At 35.8% G+C, this 23517-nt stretch overlaps 3 protein-coding genes across 3 annotated transcripts; 1 reads left to right on the top strand and 2 right to left on the bottom strand.

The window, feature by feature from the left end:
• Positions 1-5144: 5144 nt before the first annotated feature.
• LOC110751671 (expansin-like A2) lies at positions 5145-6804 on the bottom strand. Its single transcript, XM_021952172.2, has 4 exons — positions 6564-6804; positions 6334-6443; positions 6080-6258; positions 5145-5760 (listed from the first exon to the last, which is right to left on the bottom strand). Exons 1-4 carry the CDS (start codon positions 6745-6747, stop codon positions 5382-5384), a joined length of 852 nt encoding a protein of 283 aa, XP_021807864.1. The 5' UTR covers positions 6748-6804; the 3' UTR covers positions 5145-5381.
• Positions 6805-8993: 2189 nt separating this feature from the next.
• On the bottom strand, positions 8994-15436 carry EMB1030 (Alanyl-tRNA synthetase, class IIc). Its single transcript, XM_021952174.2, has 13 exons — positions 15244-15436; positions 14259-14369; positions 13964-14172; positions 13695-13873; positions 13210-13288; positions 12637-12771; positions 12392-12541; positions 12105-12215; positions 11094-12011; positions 10671-10943; positions 10286-10495; positions 9943-10100; positions 8994-9558 (listed from the first exon to the last, which is right to left on the bottom strand). Exons 1-13 carry the CDS (start codon positions 15377-15379, stop codon positions 9222-9224), a joined length of 3006 nt encoding a protein of 1001 aa, XP_021807866.2. The 5' UTR covers positions 15380-15436; the 3' UTR covers positions 8994-9221.
• A 4796-nt stretch (positions 15437-20232) lies between these two features.
• Positions 20233-23399, top strand: LOC110751661 (lysine histidine transporter-like 8). Its single transcript, XM_088245262.1, has 5 exons — positions 20233-20793; positions 20911-21047; positions 21370-21797; positions 22437-22568; positions 22736-23399. Exons 1-5 carry the CDS (start codon positions 20372-20374, stop codon positions 23222-23224), a joined length of 1608 nt encoding a protein of 535 aa, XP_088101388.1. The 5' UTR covers positions 20233-20371; the 3' UTR covers positions 23225-23399.
• The last annotated feature ends 118 nt before the right edge of the window (positions 23400-23517 follow it).

The following is a 23517-nucleotide window of genomic DNA, read 5'->3' as shown; positions in this document are numbered from 1 at the left end:
TGAACCCTAAACTCACTAACTTATGTAACTATGAATATGTACTTACACTCTCTTTGTAATAATCATCAAGATCATGATGGTTCATAAATGACCCTAAATCCTAAATTCATTAACTTACGTAATAGGGTGGGGATGGGTGGGATTGGGGAGTAATTATAGTGCAGTAGTGTACATTTATTGAGATTATATTCCAAAAATGGGAGATCTTAAGTATATGTCGTTGTCATTTTACAGTATCTTACAATAATTTCTCGAAAACGATGTATGGTGTATGACTCATAAGATTATTTTTGAGGTTTATAATTCGGTGGTCCTTTTGCAGGGTCATGTTGGTTTCACGGTACAATAATGCTGGTTACAGGGTCGGCTGTAGTACTATAATAGAGGATGAAATATCAATCACGTTTCAATAACATGTGCCATGGCGCATTTATAGGGCATGCACACAAGAAAACATCAATGTGCCAGTATATATCTGATAGCAATTGCCATGGGCGGCAGCATGATTACTGCTCGAGAAACACTTCCACAAAATGTATAGCACTCGTTTTGATATTCTTGACCAATAACGCTACGTTATGACACACATTATTGTTTTTTCACGTGTCATAATATTATTAATCGAGAATAACAAAACAATGAGATCTCCGTTGCAACCAAGTTTTTCTCATTACAACATATACAATCAAATGACGAGACCACAGTGAAGGCTGTAGATGCATACACCATCTGTTCGATATAATAATGTCGAGAGATGGCGTTTTATTTATGGGTTTTGCAGTGTGAAAAGAGATAGGCCAAGGGCATGGTGGCATTTGCCAAAGCAGTGCGGCGCAATAATTTTATTTCTGCAGCATCGCCCACTCCTCTTTTCTATGTCTATCAATCAAATGTGTGTAAGTCTACCTTCTCTTTAGCTATAGCTCGGTTGAATTTAATGCCTTCCTTTATTCTCCTTTCAGTTTTTAGTTGCTACCTATGGAGCTTGGAACTTGTTCTTCCTCTTGGCGTTGTGTAATCTTTTGGGGTAGCTGAGTTGTGAGAGTTGTTGGTGTTGCTCTTCCTTGTTGATTTACAAGCATTTTGGTGTTTGTTAGTCGTGTGAATTTGAATTGGGATAAATGCTTCTAAAAGAAATAAATTAGAAATGAATCAATCAGAACTACACATATAGACATAATTTATCTCGTTAGTGATTCTAATTCAGTCTTATAAAATATATAACATGTGAAATTTTCGGATGAAAAAAAATAAACTTTATAAAAAGGAGACGAGTTAGTTTCATTTTTTTATGGGCAAATTATAAGCAAAGCATTCTTTATAGTAAAACCAATGCACCGCAGATCAAATACTAAGGTAGTTGAGCTCAGTTTAGCGTTTGTTAGTCAAGCAAAATTACTATAAACAACATGTAGACATAATTTATCTATTTAGTGGCTCAAATTCAGTCTCGTAACATATAAACAACATGTCAAATTTTTAAATAAGAATAAACCACTTTCTCAAACTTTCTTTATCATAAAACCAACGCACTCCAAATCAAATACTAAGGTAGTTGAGCTCATTTATGCCCCATGATTACAAAATTGAAGGTTACAAGGTAGGTTTTGTTATTCACACTTCATTTAAGAACTACTTACCATTCTTTCTTCTTTTTAAAGAAGATAAAGAAAGTGGAGATTAATTCCATCTGAGTAGCTAGAGTTGTAGAAGAGGCATAGGCAAAAACATAGGCCGCGTGGGTTGTGGTTGTGGGATTAGATTGGAGAGCAAAACCAGCAAACTTCTTTCAGCCGTTAAATCGTCCATAATGAGTGTGCTTTTCAAGAAGCACTTTATCAACCCTGGGAAGTGAGCTCTTCAAAAGTTGTCCATACAATCAACCCTAATTACCGCCAAACCCTTTTCTCTCTACCTAGTTGACGTACTGTGTGTGATTAACTTGCAGGCAGGCAGCTATTGCCTATACAGGCCTATTTCATTCTAGCGCAGGTATTGTGCAATGTGCGGCGCCCAATTCAAATCCATCAAATCACTGCCTGTCAAGGAATGTCTGATACTCTAATCCATATGGCTAACTTCATTCCAACTCCTTCTCATTTTGCACACGTTAGATAAAAATAAGTTGTTTATCAAAAATACAAATATAGTTTCTTCATACACAAGTGAATGAGTTTCAACCGTTTGATGCATTGTGAGTAAGTTTCATCCGTTGATGCAAGACAGTCTGATCTTACAATCATTTAATGCATATTGAATAAGTTTCATCCGTTGATGTAAAACAGTAGGATTTCATAGCCGTTTAATGTATATTATTGATGCAAGATGATCTAATTTTATAGTTCGTCTCACATGGGTGGGCAATTTTTGGAACTGATTGCACTATATACCCACAAAGCTAAAAGTGACAAAAACAAAGAAACTACATCATCAAACTATAAATGCTACATGCACCAGTATTCAAAGTTCAAAACTGAGTTTTATATTCAAAGTGAGTAGGGCCTTACGATGTTCTGTGGTTGGATTGGAGTCTTATTCATGGAGTTTGGTCCCGTGAAACAGTTGAAGACTAACATTCAATTTCAACAATTTGCTGTTTGCTCCAGTCAAATTCCCTCTCTTTTTTGGACATGAACCAACTATTCTCTGTATGTTTATGATGTTCCTAGAAGATGGGCGCTTTAGTGAATGAGACAGAGAGGGATGGCTCTGAATGATGGTGTGTGGAGTGGCCTTTACAGTTTACGTACCCAACTTTTCAAACTAGGAACATCAACTTGAAAAGATGGCTAGCTTTTGCACCAAAGTATACATTCCAACCCAACCCTTTTATTGCCATGAACATTACAAATTTGTGATCTACAAATCGAGCCATATGGACATAATATATATGCTAATATGCTCAAATGATTCAATTAAGAGACGTTTAGGACTTTGATTTGACTATTAAGATGAATATAGTACTAGTTTATGAAAGTTGATAAAGGAGAAAATGACATGTAGAATTAGGAGGAATTAGCATGTTGACCAGGGTCAATTCCTATCTGGTTCAAAGATGCCCATATAAATATTGATTAATTTGGCTACCTACCTCTGCTTAAACACAAGATAAATTAATAATATAAATACCAATCAATTGACCTTCCTTACCTAACTTTAACTTTAAGCCTATCCATCGATTTAGAACTGTCTCATATCACACAGTTTTCAATTTCATGTCTCTTTCAATTTGGCCTCTGACTTTCATAGGCATGTTTTGTGACATGTATAAGTGTTACATATATAATATAAAAAAGTATATTCTTTATGTTTTGTTCCTCATATAATAATAATCTATATATATAAAGCAAAAGGCAAAGAATGGTGAAACATCCAAAATACCAGAAAATTCCCTTGGTTAATGCAAACATTAAGAATTAAAATTATTAATTAAGTGAGGATAATATGGTAAATTTACACTTTTTCATATTAAAAAAATTTAAAATTAAAAGAAAAATCAGATAATGGATCCTCTTTTTATGGAACATAACTGCCCATTATATTTTTTAATTCTAAAATAAATTTAATTTTTTCTTTTAAAAAGCCTCTCGCAGACGCGAAGGCGCATGCAGAGAGGCTAGTAATAATAATAATAATAATAATATAATATACCACTTGGCAAGCTTATAAAATTTGGGCTCAACTGTGAAAGCATTGCCTAGAAGGAGGCCCAACTATAAAAAGACATGCCCTGAAAAAGGCCCAACTCTAAGTACGACAAGATGAAGTTGTCCAATTCACCCTTTAGTTCTCATGTGAACTACATGAGGAAAGAGCCACTCAATCTTCGCAGCAAGAAAATGTATGAATTGTGACTATATATAATCGAAAGTCTGATATATGTTAACATTTTGTATCTTGCTTATGGTTTTCTTCTACTTTGATTTGGGATATTGGTGTAAACTAAATATATTTTTGGTCATTGTATTTGTACCTAAAATCTATTTTAGTCCCCGAGTTTTCAATTTCAACATATCTGTTACAAAAGTAGTTTTTGTCAATTTTTTCATATGTAATTTCTTTTAATTACATAAATTTAAAGATATATAAGAATATGAGAAATTGAAAAGCCAGCATAAAAAGAGAGAGATAGAGAGTGAAAAAAGTAATGTGTTTGTAGTAAACTCTTCCGTATAATTACTTATGTGGAATATGTTTTTTTAATTTATTATAATCAAGCAAATTTGACTTTTATTATTTTACCCTTATTATATTCAATTCAGATATTCTAAATTTTTTGTTAAGCAATGTTATTTTAAGGTATTTTGGTTTGGGTGCTTGTGAATCTCAAGTGGTGACTGGGTATGGGATTTTTGGTTTCTGGGTACTCTATTGGGATAGTTGTGGCTGGGATCGAAGGTGGCAGGTCGGGTTGGCAGTTTTTTCAATGTTTATTTGGACCATGGGTAGGAGAAATCAGAGTAGAGAGATGGGGAGGAAATGGTGGCCACAAATTGGGGGTGGCAGTTGGCGGTGGAAAAGGGTTGTGGTGGGACTGGGGCGGTGTGAGGTGTGGTGCTAGTTTGTTGTCGATCATGGGGTTTCTTTTAAATTATCTTATTTTATTATTAAATTTTAACATATCAGTTTTAAATGAAGTAATTAATATTTTAATATTTTATAAATATAAAACCGACACAAAGGATTCAGATCTTAGATTATTAACAACAACTTAGTAATAAAATTGATGAAATTGAAAACTCGTGACTAAAATACATTTCAGGTATATTTTGAAGATATGTCGTCTGGAATTGAGTTGAATGTGTCATTAATTTGAAGATATGGATCCACAAAACTTCTTATAATCATTTACATTGTATTTTTATGCTTTACTATCAAGGATTCTAGAGTTCTCAGTGGCAAAATCATTCACAGGCACTAATCAAGGAATTTGAATGAAATTGATCAACTATAAAGACATGATACATGGACCGTGAGACTCAGGGAATAGCAGTGTGGTCCATAGCCAATCCCATGCATGATGTACCAGGAAGTTCATCAAGATTTTGCATCTTTTTTTTGTTTCCTTTTACAATTAAAATCTTTGCATCTTTTGTTGGTCAAACTCTTCGTATGTCCAAAGCAATTGGGATGTGGGTTGGCAATGAACATAAGGCCCAATAATCTATAAAGAAGGCCCAAATATAAGTAACACGAAATTTACATGTTACATATTACATTACAAGAGTTGCAAAGTAACAAAATTTGACAAATAAATCTCTAAACACATAAAATACGCCTAACCTCCTAACTCTAATGTTACAAACGAATTGATTTTAGTGTATTCTGAACTATATTATGTGTATTCAGAGAAGCAGGGACAAAACATCCAACTTTAAAGCTCATTTCCAGTTCCCATCATCACAAGGAGAGCAACCATCTTTTGCAATGTCACTGATTTGAACTTTTGTGTCATATATCACCCCAGGTTTCCAGTTAGCAGGGAGCACATTCTTTGCCCAAACCGTCTTCCCATCGTACCCGGCCGTCACCAAGAACCGGAACTGTAGGTCCCCTGCCGGAACCCTACTCGTGTCCCAGATTGCCCCATTGTTTCGAGTCAGGAAACTCCAATTTGAAGAACCGACCTGAGCAACATCAATGGCTACTATTTCTGTCTGACCACCTTGATACAGAATTTTGATTGCTAAGTAATGTGGCTTTTGGCTCGATTCTTCCACACGCAAGGCTAGATTTTGGTTTTTGTATTCACATGGTACCCTGTCACACACAAAATGAAAAAATAATCAGAACAGAAACAGTATAGTTTTATTTTCTTTTTGGGTACATTTTTTACCGTTACTAGCATTAATGTGATTGGGTTTTTTTTTGTCTGGAGGGACCTAGTATTTAAACGTTGGTCCACAACACAAATGATTTTTATTTTTATTTTTATAATATGGTCGGTGCAACAAAAGCTTTATTAATTTCTGAAAAAAAAGACCAATTTAATTTACTTTTAAATTCTAATTTTGGCGTGTGAGTTTTGATAATTTTTTTTTTAATGAAGTTTCTAATTAAAACTTTTGCATATGCTTACCTCTTATATTCCACATCGACAATGCCGCGTCTCAAAATGTCTTGGCCCAAACCCTTTTGAGCCATGGCCATGAAAGCTCTGCTGCTGAGAACAAAATCTGTCTGATTACTTTTATTGAGATCAGTCAAAGTAATTCTGGTCCCTTGTTTTGTGCAAAGAGTCGTGTTCTTGCATCTTATCTGCAAGCAAAATCAAATCAATACAATGTATCCATAAAAATTTCAGCCAACAAATTAAACAAGAAAATAAAGTACCTGGAAGCATGCACCACAGCCAGCTCCATCTTTGTAGAGGGAAGGCACACCAGCTGCAAGGTGCCCTCCACCAAGTCCCAAGGCCAAGGAACCATACCCACAAGCCCCAGCTGCATAAAATCCAAAAAACAAAATTAACCCACTGATTTATTCCAAAAACATCAACTGGGTTTTAATCAAACAGAGAAATTAAATCAAGGGTAAGGAGATTAAGAAATTGATGATCTTACATGAAAGTGCAGAGGCTGTGGAGAAATAGGCTGCCTTGGATTGGTGCGTACAGCGGTCACAAGCAGAGGCAGAGGAGATGAGAAAGAAGAAGAGAAAGCAAAGAAACAAAGCCATTTTGGAGTTTTGATTTTGCTGATCAGAATTAGTTGCAGAAAGTTTATAGTAAAAGGAAGGGAAAGCCATGGGCAATATATAGAGTTCAAAAGATTGGAGAAAAGGGGGGGTGGACTGTGGACTGTGGAGGACAGGTCAGCATGTGCTGAAAATTAAAAACTTTGGACTTATATTTTTTATTTTGTATGGGTTTGGTTTTGTTTGCTGTAAGTGATTATGTGGGATTTTGGGATATTGTGGGAAAGCTATAATAACAAGAAGGAAAGAGACAGGCAATTGCTGAAATGCAGGACAAAGAAAAGTGGAAGATTATGGGTTTTGTCTGTCACCGACTCTTTTTGAGGTTTTTTTTTTTTAGGCTCTGTGTAAACATGAGACTGGTGCCTATGCACTTATGTGTCAATTCTGCAGGCTACACATTGTGGAACCCTGTGGTTAGTGAGGGGACAAACTTTTTGCACTTTGAGGACAAGTCTCATAATTTTTTAGAATTGGGAAGAAGAGGATATATGGTATAAACTACTAATTAAATTCAAATGTGTGTATAAAATATATAATTTTCTTGTATTTGGTCGACGGGCTCTAGTCCAAAGAAATGATTTTGACTGGTAAATTAGTAGTCTCAAATTCAGACTCTCATAACACATTAACAGTGTGTGAAAAAACCCTCTTTTCCAACGCGCATATATTTATAAAAAATTTCTTGCATAGCTTATAACAAAGAAAAAGAAAACTTTTTATGGGTTCTTTAATAACATGTTGGGGTCTCTTTTTGGATGGGTTTAGAATACAAATGACTCAAATGAAACAAGAAGTTGATGCAATTAAGAAAGCTTGGCATTTTCGATGATCTTAGAGATGCTGCCGTGTGTGCATGCATGGCCCTAATTAATAAGAAACAAAAAGGAAATTTTTATCTGAAAATTTAGAAAGAAAAAAAAAGAAGGGAAAAAGGAAAAAGGAAATAGAGAAATAGGGAAATATACGTGTGAGAAGATGATAAGTTTGGTGAATGGATACGATGATTGCTGCTTTTTGAGTGTGAGTGGAAAGATAAGAACAAGTTTAGGTGGACGCAACGCAACTCCCACTTGTCAAGCAAGAAATGAATATATGACCAAACGCATCACAGCTAAGGTTAACTGAATTATATATTATACAGCAAGGCAATTAGGGGGACCTTTCTTTTTTGTTGATCCCTTGATTAAATGCTGATGGAAACTGGGAATCACATTGTTCATTGATTGGTCTTGAATGTGGTACCCAGTTTTAGAAAAATTATATTCTAAGACATCGTTACACAGTTACGTCGGTGACATATTATTATAATATGAGTGAATTAGTTACACGGTATGATAATGTTAGGGTTTAATTTCAATTTCCGACCACTTTGAATAATAACACCATAAATTAATCCTAGGACAAAAATAAAAAAGATGTGTTCTTTTCTTGAATTCCTTTCTCCGCGTAATGCTTTATTTTTTTCTTAGTCGAAAGCTTGACAGCATTGAAAACCATCCTTTTCAAGAAACAGCTGCATTTTGCATCATCATTTATCATTATTTCTTCACCTACTACAACTCTGCAACGATGGACTCTCACTGTCCACCACCATCAATTGAAAGCTCTCGTTTCCAGCTTCCAGCTGTGGTGCTTCTAATTTACCAAAACAACAAAAGAAAATGATGCTTCAAATTTTCTTGTAATTTTTTTGGCACAACTCTGCAAAATCATAAACCATGTGAAGAAAATCAAGCAAAGTTGCGGATTTATTGGGGGTGTAAGGGATCTTTATTTGCCCCATGTGGAGTAAATAGCTGAAGAAGGTCATCAAATGCAAATCAGATGGTTGCAAGAAATTGAACTAAAAAATATATGCGATTTAGGTTCCAATTATATATAATTAGCTGGTTGTCCGTTAAACCTCTTGCCAAATCTCAAACAAATCCAAAAATAATGAAAATTAAGTCATGTGTCCTGTATGATAATTCAGCATTAATAACTTCGTGCACAACTTGTTTTAATTACATGATAATCTGAAAAACCTTCTTGGTCCCTGCAAATGTTCATATCCTGCACGAGACAATCAACCATGATATTGGATGATTGGGAACAGAATTGGAATTTGAAAGTGGAGGGTTTATATAGGGAAAAAAAAAACATTTGGACCATTATCTTTTATTAACGGAAATGGGGAAGTCGAGAGACTTCTTTTGAGAAGTACCTCTGGACTAAGAGTTGGCGTTTGGATGTCCTGGTTATTTTTGTTCATTACTGATGAAATAAAAGGTACATAATTAAACGGGTGGCTTAGCTAAGTAAACAAAATGAGACTCAAATCTTTTTATTTCCTAAGCAAATGTGTAACTTATAATTGGAATTGAATAGCTTGATCTAATGACTTCTTTCCTATTCAAGCTCTACAATATTTACTTCTTCCCCTTCCCATACCAATTAGATGTATTGTTTATCAACTCAAAACAAGGATCATTGCCTTCTCCTCTGTGATCTTGCAAGTCAACATGAGAAACTCTTCATAGGTATCACTTTGCCTTTTCAGAGAGGACTGAGATGATCTCGGACTGAGCTTTTTCAAGTGCATTGGACAAATTCTCAGGCTTCCTCCCTCCTGCCTGAGCAAAGTTGGGTCTTCCACCCCCTCCACCGCCGCACAACTTAGCTATAGGTCCTATGAACTTCCCTGCTTGTATTCCTAATTGAACAACCCCTGGGGTGAATGCAGCAACCAAACTTACCTTGTCAGCACCTGGACAAGAGCCCAGAATTACAGCTGCTGGATCTTCTAGTGTCTCTATCAGATATTCGGCTGCTTTTTTTAGTGAATCAGCATCAGTATCTTCCATGGATTCAACTAGTACCCTGTGATATGATATTTTTCCCAAAAAGAGCAACAACCAAAATTAATTATAAAAAAAATTCAGAAAAAAGAAGGTATGTTCAGTATTAAGAGCAAGAACATATAAGCAAATAATACAAGGCAGTATTACATGTTGGTGCAAAACCAAATAGGTTAAAATATAAGGTGAGGATCATGTAAAAATAGAACTCAGTTAATACTTTCTCAGAGTTATGAGATTTCTTGGGCTATAATGCAGACTTCAGTAAATAAATTATGAGTTTCTTATCGTTTATAGGTAGGTGATTCAGAGAAGGACTAGTTAAAATCCCTGAGAAAGATGGTGCTTATTTGATAAATGGCGATATATTTACAATGCCCAAGTAAACATGTTGGCAGATTTGTACCTAAATTTTTCTGAAGTTCCCACAGAAATCGCTTTGGTTGCCATTATTGATGCTTTGTAAACTGCTGCTTTTTCACGCAAGGTAGAAGCTTCATTTCTCGTTATCCGTAACTCCTCTAAGAGATTTTCTACTCTGGTTGTTACTTCTTCAGCTTTCACCTTCACAAAGGCAACATTACACGATAAAAATCCCAGTTCCATTCATTCAAAGCATTTGAAAATTGAAAAAGAAAAGGGAATGGGAAATGAAAAAGAGAGAACAAAAACAAAAACCTGTAACCACAAGCCACAGTGGAAACTAAATTAAATAAGTAGCAGATGCGAAAGAGTAAAAGAAAACGTACTTTGAGGGTGGAACATAGCTGTTTCATATGATAATCTCTGGCATTGACATATTCAATAAAGGCATCACCTGCCACTGCTTCTATACGCCTGATTCCAGATGCAATTCCCTGTTCTGAAATTATTTTGAAGCCACGTATTTCAGAAGTATTGCTCACATGGGTCCCACCACAAAGTTCCATGGATACGCCAGGTACCTCTACAACCCGTACCTACAGCAGGTCATAATTAAGAGAAAAACTCCCCAACCAATTTAATATTCGAGTGTGTTAACGTAAACAAATTGCTTTTGGGATCAATAGAAGGTTTGAAGCAGATTTAGTATTTGAGAAAAAGTAGTAACATAAAGAAGTTACAACAATGGTCATAATCCAAAGACATGCATACCTCTTCACCATATTTTTCTCCAAACATTGCTATAGCCCCTGCTCCTTTGGCCTCAGTAAGAGGCATCACTTTAGTTTGAAGTGGTGCTGCATCTCCAACCCATTTATTAACAAGCCTTTCAATTTCTGCAAGCTCATTGTCAATAAGTGGTCGATGGAAGTTGAAATCAAATCTTAGACGCTCAAAAGCCACCAACGAACCAGCTTGTGATGTTTCCTGACCTATAACTTTCTTAAGTGCAGATTGCAGCAAGTGAGTAGCAGTATGATGAACCTGCAGAGTTTTACAAAATACATTCTAATTGATTAGTGAATACCGTGTAATACATACATATATTTTGACTTTTCTAGTTGCAATTAATTCAGCTTGTGAGCATGAATAAATAGATATCAGAATCTATAGATAGCTTCTATATGTTCGTACCCTAGCCCGCTGCCTTAGTTTTGCATCCACTGCTGCTTCCACTTCTCTGCCAACTTCTAGAACTCCCTCTCTGATTGTACCCTTATGAACAAATATGTTACCCATAGATTTTTGGACGTCTATTATCTCCATAACAGCCTTATGTTGGTTTTCACCTTGTGGGACATATAAAAATCCATGATCTCCAATTTGACCACCTGATTCTGCATAAAATGGAGTCCTGTTCAGCAATACTTCTACTTCACTTCCCTCAGAAACCTGTAGGACAGGGTTCCCATTCACTATAAGACTTTCCACTACGGCTGTTGCTGAAAGGGTTTCATATCCAATAAATTTGGTGTCTGGAACATCTTTTGTAAGATCTGCACTATTTCCCATGGCAAGTTTAACAGCACTGTGTGCAGCCTGAGATTGACGCCTTTGGTTTTCCATTTCAATATCAAAACCAGTCATATCTATACTTACACCACGCTCTTCAGCCACCTCTGCTGTTATTTCGACAGGAAACCCATATGTATCATACAAAAGAAATGCATCTTTTCCTGACAAGCGGGGTACTGTCCCACTTGCTTTTGCACTTAATAATGCCTCAACTAGCATTTGGTCAAGATATTTTTCTCCTCTCTCCAATGTCTGCACAAATTTAAGTTCTTCCCTTTTCAACTCCTCAAGAATGCGAGGTGTTCTATCTTTTACATCCGGATTTATGTGGGCGCTCAACTCTATTACTTTCCCTGCAATGACAGGTAAAAATGCTCCTTCAAGGTTCCCCTGACCGTCCCCCTTTATACCCAGCATCCTACCAGTACGAACAGCCCTTCTAATAAGCCGTCGAACGACATAACCTCTCCCAATATTTGATGGAACAACACCATCCGATATGAGATATACAATTGCACGCAAGTGATCTCCAATAATCTGAAATAGAAAAACTTACATGAACAATCCTACCAATGTGTTGGTTGAAATACAAATTTAACAGAAATTGAAGTTTCTTAAAGAAGGGCATACTTTGAGGTTCAATTTTGAATGATCATCAGCTAGGCCGTATGGTACTTTTGCCAATTCTGAGGTCTTTTCTATAATTGGATAGATCAAGTCAGTTTCATAGTTGTTTGAAACCTGCAAGAAAAACATTACTTAATTAATAATTATTGAACAAACTCATATGATACTTGTGTTGCAATCAATGCATGCTGTGCTTAACAACAAGCTCCGTAAGTTTTCTTGTGGAAGTACTAATTTTGCATAGAAATTTAAATTCATTATCTTGTAAAACTGGCAAATGAAATTGATACCTTCTGAAGGATGCGAGCCATACGCTCCAGGCCAAGCCCAGTATCTATATTCTTCTGTTTCAAGGGTTCAAGTGAACCATCATCCTTCTTGTTGAATTCCATAAAAACTAAATTGTAAAACTCTATAAACCTGGTATCATCATTGAGATCCTGAAAATTAAATTAATCCGAAATGTGAAAAAAGGAAAAAGCATTGCTGTAACCCTCTCCCCTCTTAAAGAAAATTTTGAAAACCATATACATACAGTATCAGAATATCCCCTCTCAGGATGGAAATCATAATAAATCTCAGAGCATGGACCGCAAGGACCAGTAACTCCACTAGTCCAAAAGTTGTCATCTTCACCCATTCTCTTTATACGCTCAACAGGAACACCCATCTGAAGCAAAAGCCATGATATGTTACATTCCATTCTTACACTATTTTACTTAACATCAGTTATAGAACTAGAGATACACTTGAACAGTTAGTAGAGGAGAAAAAACATAAAGTCTCATATGATATCTGTGATTGGGATGCTAAGAGCACATTGCAAAGACACAGAAGGATGTCCTTCTCATAAGAAGATACAGGATATAGGCATAAAGGTTTTTTAAAAAAACTTGTGAAAAGACCCACCAGAAACAATGAAATGTTCACAATCACAAGGAGATTTATCACATCATGTTGGGAGGGGGGGGGGGAAAGCACTTTAAGATACATGCATTATGTACATGGGTATAGCTAATAAAGAGAAAATGAATGAGCAGAAAACACCTAACAAGATAAATGTATGTAAAACTAAAAGCAATTATTGGTGACCTCATTTTTGGCCAACCTCATCATGCCAGATTTCAAAAGCTTCATTATCATCTTCAAAGACACTAATCCATAATCTGTCAGCTGGTAACCCAAATCTGAATGAAAAAACAGGTGTGCAGATGTTATGTTTTCATGAATAGCAAGAGTATAAATTAATAAAAAAGTAACTGATACTAAGACGGATAAATGAATAAAAATATGTAAAAACAAAAAGGAAAGTTACAGTTTCATAAAAGACTGGGCTTTTCTTATAGAGAATTTCCTAAGGTTCAAATAAGAAAGATAATTTTTTTAAGGACTTCAGATAAGATTCTTTGGAGCTTTCGTATGCAAACAGCAGCATGGATGCCATATCTATATAGTGAATTAGGTGAATCATGGTTAACTACCATTCTTAGAATGATTGTTTTAATGAGAACAGCGATCATGCTTCAAACAATAACCAGAAATTATAAATTCACATTAATGAATGATTGATAAACAACATAAACTCTTGCATACTCTACAGTTGAAAGCTCCCATGCCCATCGGATTGCTTCTTTCTTGAAGTAATCTCCAAAACTGAAATTTCCAAGCATCTCAAAGAATGTATGATGTCGACTTGTTCGGCCCACATTCTCCACATCATTTGTACGTATGCATCTTTGTGCAGTTGTAGCTCGGGGGACTTGTCTGGGAACCTGAACAGGATCACTGAGTACCATTAGGAAATCTAGAGATTCTCTTTAACTGTATCATCATGACAGGTTTCTAGAAAGTCTGTGTCATACCTGACCAAGGAATATGGGCTTAAATTGGAGCATTCCTGCAATTGTCAGTAGAACTGTGGGATCATCTGGTACAAGAGAAGCACTTGGAAGAACTTTGTGACCACGGGAAGCATAAAAATCGATAAACCGACGGCGTATGGAATCCCCGCTCACAGGGAGATCCTTGGACTTACCCTCCATCAATTCATCAGCTGTAGACTGTACAGATGCTGAAAAGCAATGCAGTAAAAACAATATCCTACGAAGATAAAACAATAAACTCTTAAACCAAATTCATACAAGTAGCCACAGCTACCTGATGTACTTCTAGTGGTAAACTGCATGCTCCGAATTTGTTTTACAACACAGTGCCTGCAGGGAAAGATATTGGCAGACAAGAGGGCCACAGTTGCTGTGGTAACAAAATCTGAAAAAAATTCACAAGAAAATCGATGTTCAGAAACTAGTGCAGGAACAAAGTATATGGGAATAATTTTCAGATGTATATTCTTCTCCAATATGGAGGTATTTATAGTACAAACTGGTAAACCCTGAAAATGTATACAATAGGAAAGCAATTTCCGAAGTACAAAATACGGTAAATCAAATTGGCATCATGCAATAATAAGAAATCAACTTAGTGAAATCTAGCACCACTATTATGTGAACTTAGTGAGAACTCTTATTATTGATGAACAAGAATTGTTTTCCTTTTACAACTTTCAGGAATATTATAGGCTCCATATGAGTCATAGGCATATTATAGGCTCCGGAAAAGGTAGCATATTGGCACTCAAATCCTTATGTAGAAAAGGAGTTGGGTTGTATAGCATCCGAAACGAATGTCACAAGTCCGGATATCTGATAAAAGCTAATTTGGGACCGCAGAAAACCCTAGAATGATTAGGGGATTTTGTACGACACCAAACAGTAGAATTCAATAGGAAGATTTCAATAAAACAAAGTTTATACAAAACTTAAGTGGGTGCAAACGAAATTTTACATCAAATAATAAATAGATTTTGGTGACATACAGCAAATTTGAGGTTGAATATCAAAAGACAAACTTGGACCCAGAAAAATGGGAGAACAAAATGAAGATGAAAAAAAAAACTCCATTGTAAAAGAGCTAATAGAAAGTTACACAGACCAAGCTACAAGTAAGGAATTCAAAATTGGCGTCAAGCGTCAATTGGGTTTTCTTCTAAGAACCAAATAGCAGCTAATAGCTCAGTAATTGCTCTGCAAAGCTATGAGTTGGAAGCAAAAGAGTAAAGCAGTAGAGTTGGAGAAGAAAGTACCAGTGGACAGGGCCAATTTGCGATTTGGGTAGATGAGGAAAGTCGACTTGGGCAATAACCTTGAGGTGGGAAGTGGAACAATAGCTTTCCCTCCATGGCTACTGAATAAAGACTGTGGAAGCTTCAAGCTTTCCATGGCTGTCCCTGCAAATGTCGTTGCGCTCTGAATTTCAAATGGGCGCTTATATACGTTGGAGAGAAGAGAGAGGATAAGCCTTTCCTAGAGGTCCACGTATTAAGAGAGTTTATTGACATTTTCTGTGTCTTCGTTTTTTTTAAGGCCCTAAACAGATAAAAAGTCTTCCAATGGCAATGTGGGCTTGAGGAAGCCAAAATTCAGTAACCAAGATCCAAACTCGCTCAACCATTTTCAAGTCAGGATTAACAAAAACATAACTTTTCATCAAACGAAAAATAAGCATAATTTTACTTTTTCTCAAGTTCGAATTCTCGTGGCACCTTGACAATGTAGCTAAATGATACGTGTATTGTTTGACTGAATATGGGAACCATGCAGTCACCGAGTCAAGCTTTTTTTAAAAAATAAATAAATAATTTAATCATTTCAATAAAATCATATATAGCCGAAATACAACACCAAAAGTCACCTCAAGTATGAAATAAACTTTTACTTAATTAATTACGATAATCCCATCATTGCAATTAGCTTTTCCAACTCAAGAACACATACATAAATAGTGAATAAACTCAATCAAAAGCTAAGGCGAATCCTTCTCAAGAAAGGAAAAAAGCCGCTTAACTATGAATTACATCAATTTCATAGCATACCAGTTGATATAAAATTAAGCTAGTGCTTTAATCAAACACTAATGCCTCCTAATAACTATGGAAAAATTAGCTAAATAAAAAAAATTCTTAATTTCCTTATAAATGGCATTTTCCCATATTTACTTGTAAATAATGAATTAAGCGTGAAGCCATGATAAGAAATGCTAGGAAAGAAGTAGTAGTGATGATAATGATGATGTTAATGTTTGGCTGTGTGTATTATATTACTATCGGTGGTTCATAATCCTCTCTATTTCTCTCCACACCCTCACCGAATTTTATCTTCATTTGCTTCTAATTCTAGTGAAGATTTTAAAACTAGAACTGTTATTAGTAAAAATTTTCAAATTAATGGTGAAGAAAAAGATGGGATTCGGTTCTAACTCAAGAAATAATGTTGGATTAAGTAAAATTTCATCGCCAGATCCAGTCAGAGAAAAGTATACAGTATTATCAGATATTCCTAATGCTGGAAAAGAGAAGAGTAAGATATCAAATTACACAAATAATGTAAGTGTAGCATATGGCTTCCACTTGGTAAATGGATTACACGAGCATCCTACGGAAGACTATGTTGTTGCAGAGACTAGGAAGATTGGTGAGCAAGAGGTAGGATTATTTGCCATATTTGACGGCTATGAGGGCCATGAAATTCCTGCATATTTGCAATCTCATCTATTTAATAATATCATAACAGAGCCGGACAATTTTTTATCTTCAAGAGTTTTTCCATTTGGTGGCAGAGATGATAGATGACGACATAGAGTTCCTTGTGTTGGCTAGTCATGGAATGTAGAAGGCGATGTCCAACCAACAAGTTGTGAATTCTATTAGAAGCATAAAGAATGCCGAGAAAGCAGCAAAACACCTCACTAAACGGGCATCCAATATTTCTTGTTTAGTTGTAAGATTTCAGTGATTTTTTAATGCAGATTTCTGTCATATAATATTATATATCAAAATTTGTGAGGTGAAGGAAAAAGTTGGGGTAGATTCATAAAATAAATATATAGTTTTACACACCATGTAATCCAAATGTGCAACCAAACGCATTTGGTTTGGTCTCCCCTCAAGCCAACATATATAACATTGTCGCAACATTTCTTTTCATCTCTTCTTTGTTTTGTCGGGTCTTTGGTAGTAGACTGTGGACTGAAGCTCGAGGGTCTTTAGCTAGAACAAAGTTCTTAGTGCCTCCTATATATTTGGAATGAAGCTTTTCATTCGTGTGTTTTTGTTTTTGTTTTTTAAAAGAAAAGAATAAAGCTTTTGTTTTTGTTTTTGCCCGGATTGCTTTCCGACTAGGATGAGTAGCCCAACTTCATTTGGGTCGGATACTTATCATTAACCGAGAAATTATTGTATATAACGGTACAATCAATACGAATAGTTGTACACATGTTTTTTTTAGAATCTGTCTCGATTAAGAGCATCATATTTGAGGAAGAGTCCTAAATAATTAAACTAATAATGAAATTGGTTGAGGTTAGAGTAACAAGAATCTAAACCAATAGGGATTGATTAGTTGGGGTTTGTTCACATGCCAAAGACTTTTGATTCCCTCTCCACCAAAATAATAAAAGACTTTGATTAATCCCAAATATCACAAGAACACCTTTGTGAGCCATAGGTACATAACAATGGCCGTCGTTCAAATATTCTGAGTCTTTAATTATCATGTACACGATCGCCATTGATTTCTTCAATATGCTTACTTCCTTCCTATTATTCTAATTCCGAAGAATTAGGGTCAACTGAAGATCCTTCTTTCACAACAGGTCACAGACTCAACAACATATACAGAAAAGTTGGCCTCCTAAATATTCAGACCCCCCACCCCCCCCCACCCCAAAAAAAAAGATTGCCTAAATATCAAGCCTGTGATGACTACACGTCGTTTTCTGAAGCATCTAATTTGGCCTGCAACTAGGGCTGCCCTATTAATTTATATTGTGACCACTTGCAGTGCAATAAATAAATATGTGGGCTAGCTATACAGTCTGGTGTCGTATGATTGAGCTTATGTAGCCGGCAATATAGAACTTTCTTTCTCTAGCGTCACCTGATTCTAATTTAACAAGTTAAACAAAGATTTATTTATTTATTTTTATTCTGAAGAACAAATTAAACAAAGTTTCTTACATGTGAAAACCGAAATTGTGAAAACAAATAAATAAGAAAACCAAGCGTGTTGCTCTAATCTATTGAATATTCAACAGTTTGACTGTAATTTCAATTTGGAATATTGTCCAAGATTTCATCTATATTTCTAGTAAAATTGTTTGCTCAATATTTTAATTAATTAACCAGTTTTTATGTCTTGGGCATCATATACGAACTTCAGACTATGGCACTTCAGTTTGCACAAACAACATCACAGTTGCGATTGAGAATTTGAGAGAGAATACGAGTGTTGAAGAACATGAAATCTCACACCTGTCATATATGAGGGTACTTAAGTTAAGGACAATATCAATATTGCTAGTAATGGGCCGCGGATCCGTCTCTATGAGAAGAGAGAATGGAACTTTCCTTCTATGGATATGGAGTAAATGCTCCTCTACTAAAACTATATAATCATATATAATATGAAGATAACATACCAAGAAGAAATGACTTTTCTCCGTGAATACGATTAAATTAAGAGTTCTTTTTAGTACTTTAATTACCAAAGGTATGATAGTTGTTTATGTAGAGGACCAGACTAAGACTAGTTAAAGTAGATTGTCTAACTTGGAGTATTTTTTAGTGTAGCGGCCAAGTTGACATATGGTATTTAATACACCTGTTATAAAATGGGTGAATAATGTGAGTTCATTGATAACACGTGTCAATGTATGACGCACTTCTCTAAATTAAAACCTAAATAAACTTCTTTGGATAATTAATTTCCTTTCTTAATTGCATTCCGTGATTAGGTCGACTAAGACTCCGAATCCAAATCTAAATTTACTAATTCCATACTCATATATATGCACATGATACTTTATCTCAATAAAAATAAATAAATAAAGCGGTGAAAAATCTGGTCAGAGAAAAATGAAAGTTGACACAATCTTGATCTCAACATTTGGATGTACTTAACAAAATTATTATGGGTTTCCACTGAGACATGCATTGACAAAATGCAAGAAAGAGAAAGAAAAGTGTGTTTAGCACTAATTAGATTATTAGAGAGGTGGTTAAGGTCGTTTCATCAACTCTGGAACTGGTAGGAGGTTGATAAACAGACTGTTCTTAGGAAAATGATATGTGTGATAGTCTGATTTACGTTAGCTAGAAAACCTAATCAAGGTGATGTGAATATTCAACTAATTTTCTTAGGTAATAACTTTAGTACCTATACGTGCAAAAAAAAAAAATACATGTAAGAAACTAAAAAAAGGGCCAAGAAACCTCGGTATTAATATTTATGTTCTAATAATTACTTTGTGGCTTTCTTATAAACACATTTTCGGAGTGTCAATAACAGTTCTCTAGATTAAGCACTTGTGGATCATAGCTATACACATAGGACACAGAATAATGTGACAATGGGCCGAACTATTATTAAGTTTTCTTAATTATGTTATAGATTCCTTAAATTTTTCCTAATTTTATATGCCCATTTGCCCTTATTATAAAAAAGGTCCCTAATTTTATACCAAATCTTCAATCATCGTTTCTACATTTTCATGCATCACATGTATTAATTCTTTTTCCAATTTGTCTCATACGTGCTTGTCCATGTTGCTTAAATAAATCATGTAAGCTAGGAACATTATTGTTGGTTAGCAAAGTAGATGATAACAACTCAAAGCAAGCAGCTTATGGCTTACATTAGTTAGGGACCCAGAGAGATTAATGCCTTGGTTTTCCAAGTCAATTAACCAAAACGAATGAAACATGGACTTGGTCCAAAGTCAAGAGACTAACAAAAGGGATAAGGGCAAACTTAATTATATGATAATCAAGTCCAGCAGCTTTAAATGTTGATCCAAACTTAAAAACAGCATGTCATGACCCAACAACAGTGAAATGTACCTAATTATATAATTGATAAACTATGGCCGCCAACATGTAGTTTGAATAATAAGGTTGCTCCACCATATGAACACTTCTGTCCTATCTGTTTTCCTATGGATGAGCAATGATTAATACCCAAATATAAATTAGTATAAGGTCAAAAAACTTGTACTGAATTTTATGATAAATTAGTGCCAAAATTTATCTAATGAGTCATTGCATAGAGGTCTATAAATAGACTATATAGTACTAATTAATGTGAGTGGCTATACTTGTTGTGAGAAATTAAGGGAGGAGGAGCTAGAAGAGCTAGCTGGTGGTAAGAAATAACAAAATGTCTGAAGTAATTGAAGAGATAACCCCCGCCCCAATAACACCGCTCCCGGCGGCCACCATAGAAGATCCTCCGGTGTCTATGTCACGGGCGGCGTCTGTGGCTCGGGTGCCACCTCTCCAGATCCCGGCTCCAACCACAGCTGTCAATGGTGATGGTGGTGGTGGTGGTGGTGGTGACCAGATAACACTAAAAACCCCCAAAGCTTTAACCCCAAAATCTCGTACCCCACGGTTCATGACTCCAATAGGGAGCCCTGTTAGGAGGGCTCTCAAACTCACAAGGCTTGACCCTCAAGATGCTTGGCTTCCAATCACTGAGTCTAGAAATGGCAACGCTTACTATGCTGCCTTCCATACTCTTTGTTCTGGTATTGGAATTCAAGCCCTTATTCTTCCTGTTGCCTTCACCACTCTTGGGTGGTAAGTCACCATTAATATGTTATTAATTTAACAAATCTTGTTAAGTTATTTTTCAGTATCTTTAATTATATGGTGCTTTTTTTTTTCCTTTTTGTTAATTTGTTTTGGTTACTGCAGGACATGGGGGATTATATGCATGACTTTGGCATTCATATGGCAACTTTACACTTTATACTTGCTGGTCCAGCTTCATGAATCTGCTGAAACAGGCCTACGATATTGCAGATACATTCAACTTTGCAATGCAAGTTTTGGTAATTAAGACTTACCATTTTTCATATGTTTAAGCTAAAATACCCAAAAGCCCTGTTTGGAAGTGATTATGCAAAAACACTTTTACTTACCTCGCTGTGGTTTTTCAAAAAGTTTCCAAACTAGAAATTCTTCTCCAAAAAGTGCTTTTGTAACTTCCAAAAACACTTTTGTCTATTTATGTCAAACGCATCTCCAAGGGTTTTAAATATTTTCGGTAACACTCCCAAACACCCCATTTAACTAAACAAAATGGATGAAATAGGAGACAATTTGGAAGCAATTTCTACTAAACCATGCAATCTTTGTCTTCAATTTGCTCAGGTGAGAAGCTAGCACAGTTCTTAGCCTTGTTCCCAATCCTGTACCTATCGGGCGGCACGTGTGTGGCTCTGATCGTCCTTGGAGGGTCAACAGCAAAGATGTTCTTCCAAATTGTGTGTGGACCAACATGCACTGTAAAGTCCTTAACACCAGCGGAGTGGTACTTGGTGTTTACAGTCGTAGCTTCGATTCTTTCTCAGCTGCCCAACTTGAACTCCATTGCTGGAGTGTCTCTTGTTGGTGCCATTTCTGCCATTGGCTACTCCACATTGATCTGGGTTGTGTCTCTGGACAAGGGCAAGCTTCCCGATGTGTCTTATAACCCCTTGAAAGCCGACAAACAATACATCCATTTTTTTGATGTTCTTAATGCCCTTGGAATGATTGCCTTTGCCTTCAGAGGCCACAACCTTATACTTGAGATCCAGGTATGTTCATTAATCTCACAATTTCAATTGTATAGTTGTTTAATTAATTATCAAAACCTTTCTCTTCCTTAATAACAGAAAATTATTTTAGAATCCGACTCTCTGTTTTTTTAAATGAGAAACAGGATTTGTCTATGATAATTTGATCTAGTGGCACATAGTTCTGAGTTCAAATTGAATATATATATATAAATTGAGAGAGTGAAAACAAAATATTGAAATTCATAGCATCTTATTCCTTTGATTGAATTTATTATAAACTTAGCATATATTGGCCTTAATGTCAAACAAGTGGATATTTTTAAATTCTTATTTTCGTCCAAATCTTGTTAATTAGTGTTACCCATGTGAACGAATTATTTTAATTGTGGTGCCTACAAATTAGGTCTTCGTCTGCATGACAGATGAAACTTCAACAATTGTGTTGAATATAGTTTTTAAGCAAATCAAATCGAGTGCGCCAAAATTATTAAAAAATAAAAATAAAATAGTTGTCTTTGCTGATGATCATATATGATATGTTGGCTTTGACCAAATGGTATTGAAGCTGCAACTACAATAGAAAGCAACTTTAATACAAAGCTTCTGACTAATATTTTTGTATATTTTCCACTAATTGAGGTTTTCCCTTAATTACAGGCCACAATGCCGTCCAGTGAAAAACATCCATCACGCGTGCCCATGTGGAGGGGTGTCCAAATTTCCTACACACTCATAGCAATGTGCCTTTTCCCCCTTGCAATTGTAGGCTATTGGGCATATGGTCAAAAGGTATATCATACCCTAAACCAATGTTACATTGTCAGATTATTAATTCGGATTATTATTCGAATGTTTGAATGTAGTATGAATTAACAGTTTGATAATATATAACATGTTAGATATATCATAAAAGAACATTTAATTGTGACAATGCTAATATATTTTCTTATTCGCAGATACCGGCACAAGGAGGCATGTTTGTGGCCTTGTTCAACTTCCATGCGCGCGACACATCCCAATTCATCTTAGGGCTAGCAAGTTTGTTCGTTATAGTCAATGCATTGAGCTCCTTCCAAATCTACGGCATGCCGATGTTCGACGAGATGGAGTCACATTACACCAGGAGGTTCAAGAAGCCAGCTCCGTGGTGGCTGAGGGCCATTGTGAGATGCATGTTTACCTATGGATGCTACTTCATGGCTGTGGCCATCCCTTTCCTGGGAAGCGTGGCTGGTTTGCTAGGAGGGATTTCATTGCCTGTGACATTGGCCTATCCATGTTTCATGTGGATCAAGATGAAGAAGCCTAAGAAGTACGGCATAAGTTGGGGGGTTAACTGGGTGCTTGGGGTTGTGGGGATGATTTTAAGTGTTATGTTGACTGCGGCTGGTCTTTATGTTGTGATTGATACTGGTATTAAGGTGAGCTTCTTCAAGCCTCAGTGATTGAAAATCAATGTCAAATATATGATATATTTGTTGCGTCCAGAATTATAAACTCTAGCTTGCTAGCCTATGTAGTTTTGTTTTGTTTTTGTGATGTTTAAAGAAAGTGATTGATATTTGTAGTGAAATGTTTCCACTTAGTCAAGGAGAATGCACAACATCTATGTCTCAAAAATCTAATTGCAGCTTCTTAATCCACCCAATAATTTGGTATGTGAAATAATCTGATTGGGCAATCTCCACATTATCCACTTCATTCTCCTCCTGGGCCTACATAAGGTTATAAAATCTGA

This window comes from Prunus avium, chromosome 8 (genome assembly GCF_965620075.1).
Source record: "Prunus avium chromosome 8, drPruAviu1.hap1.1, whole genome shotgun sequence".
In the NCBI taxonomy this organism is placed as follows: domain Eukaryota; kingdom Viridiplantae; phylum Streptophyta; class Magnoliopsida; order Rosales; family Rosaceae; genus Prunus; species Prunus avium.
This window is presented reverse-complemented; position numbering and strand designations above follow the sequence as displayed.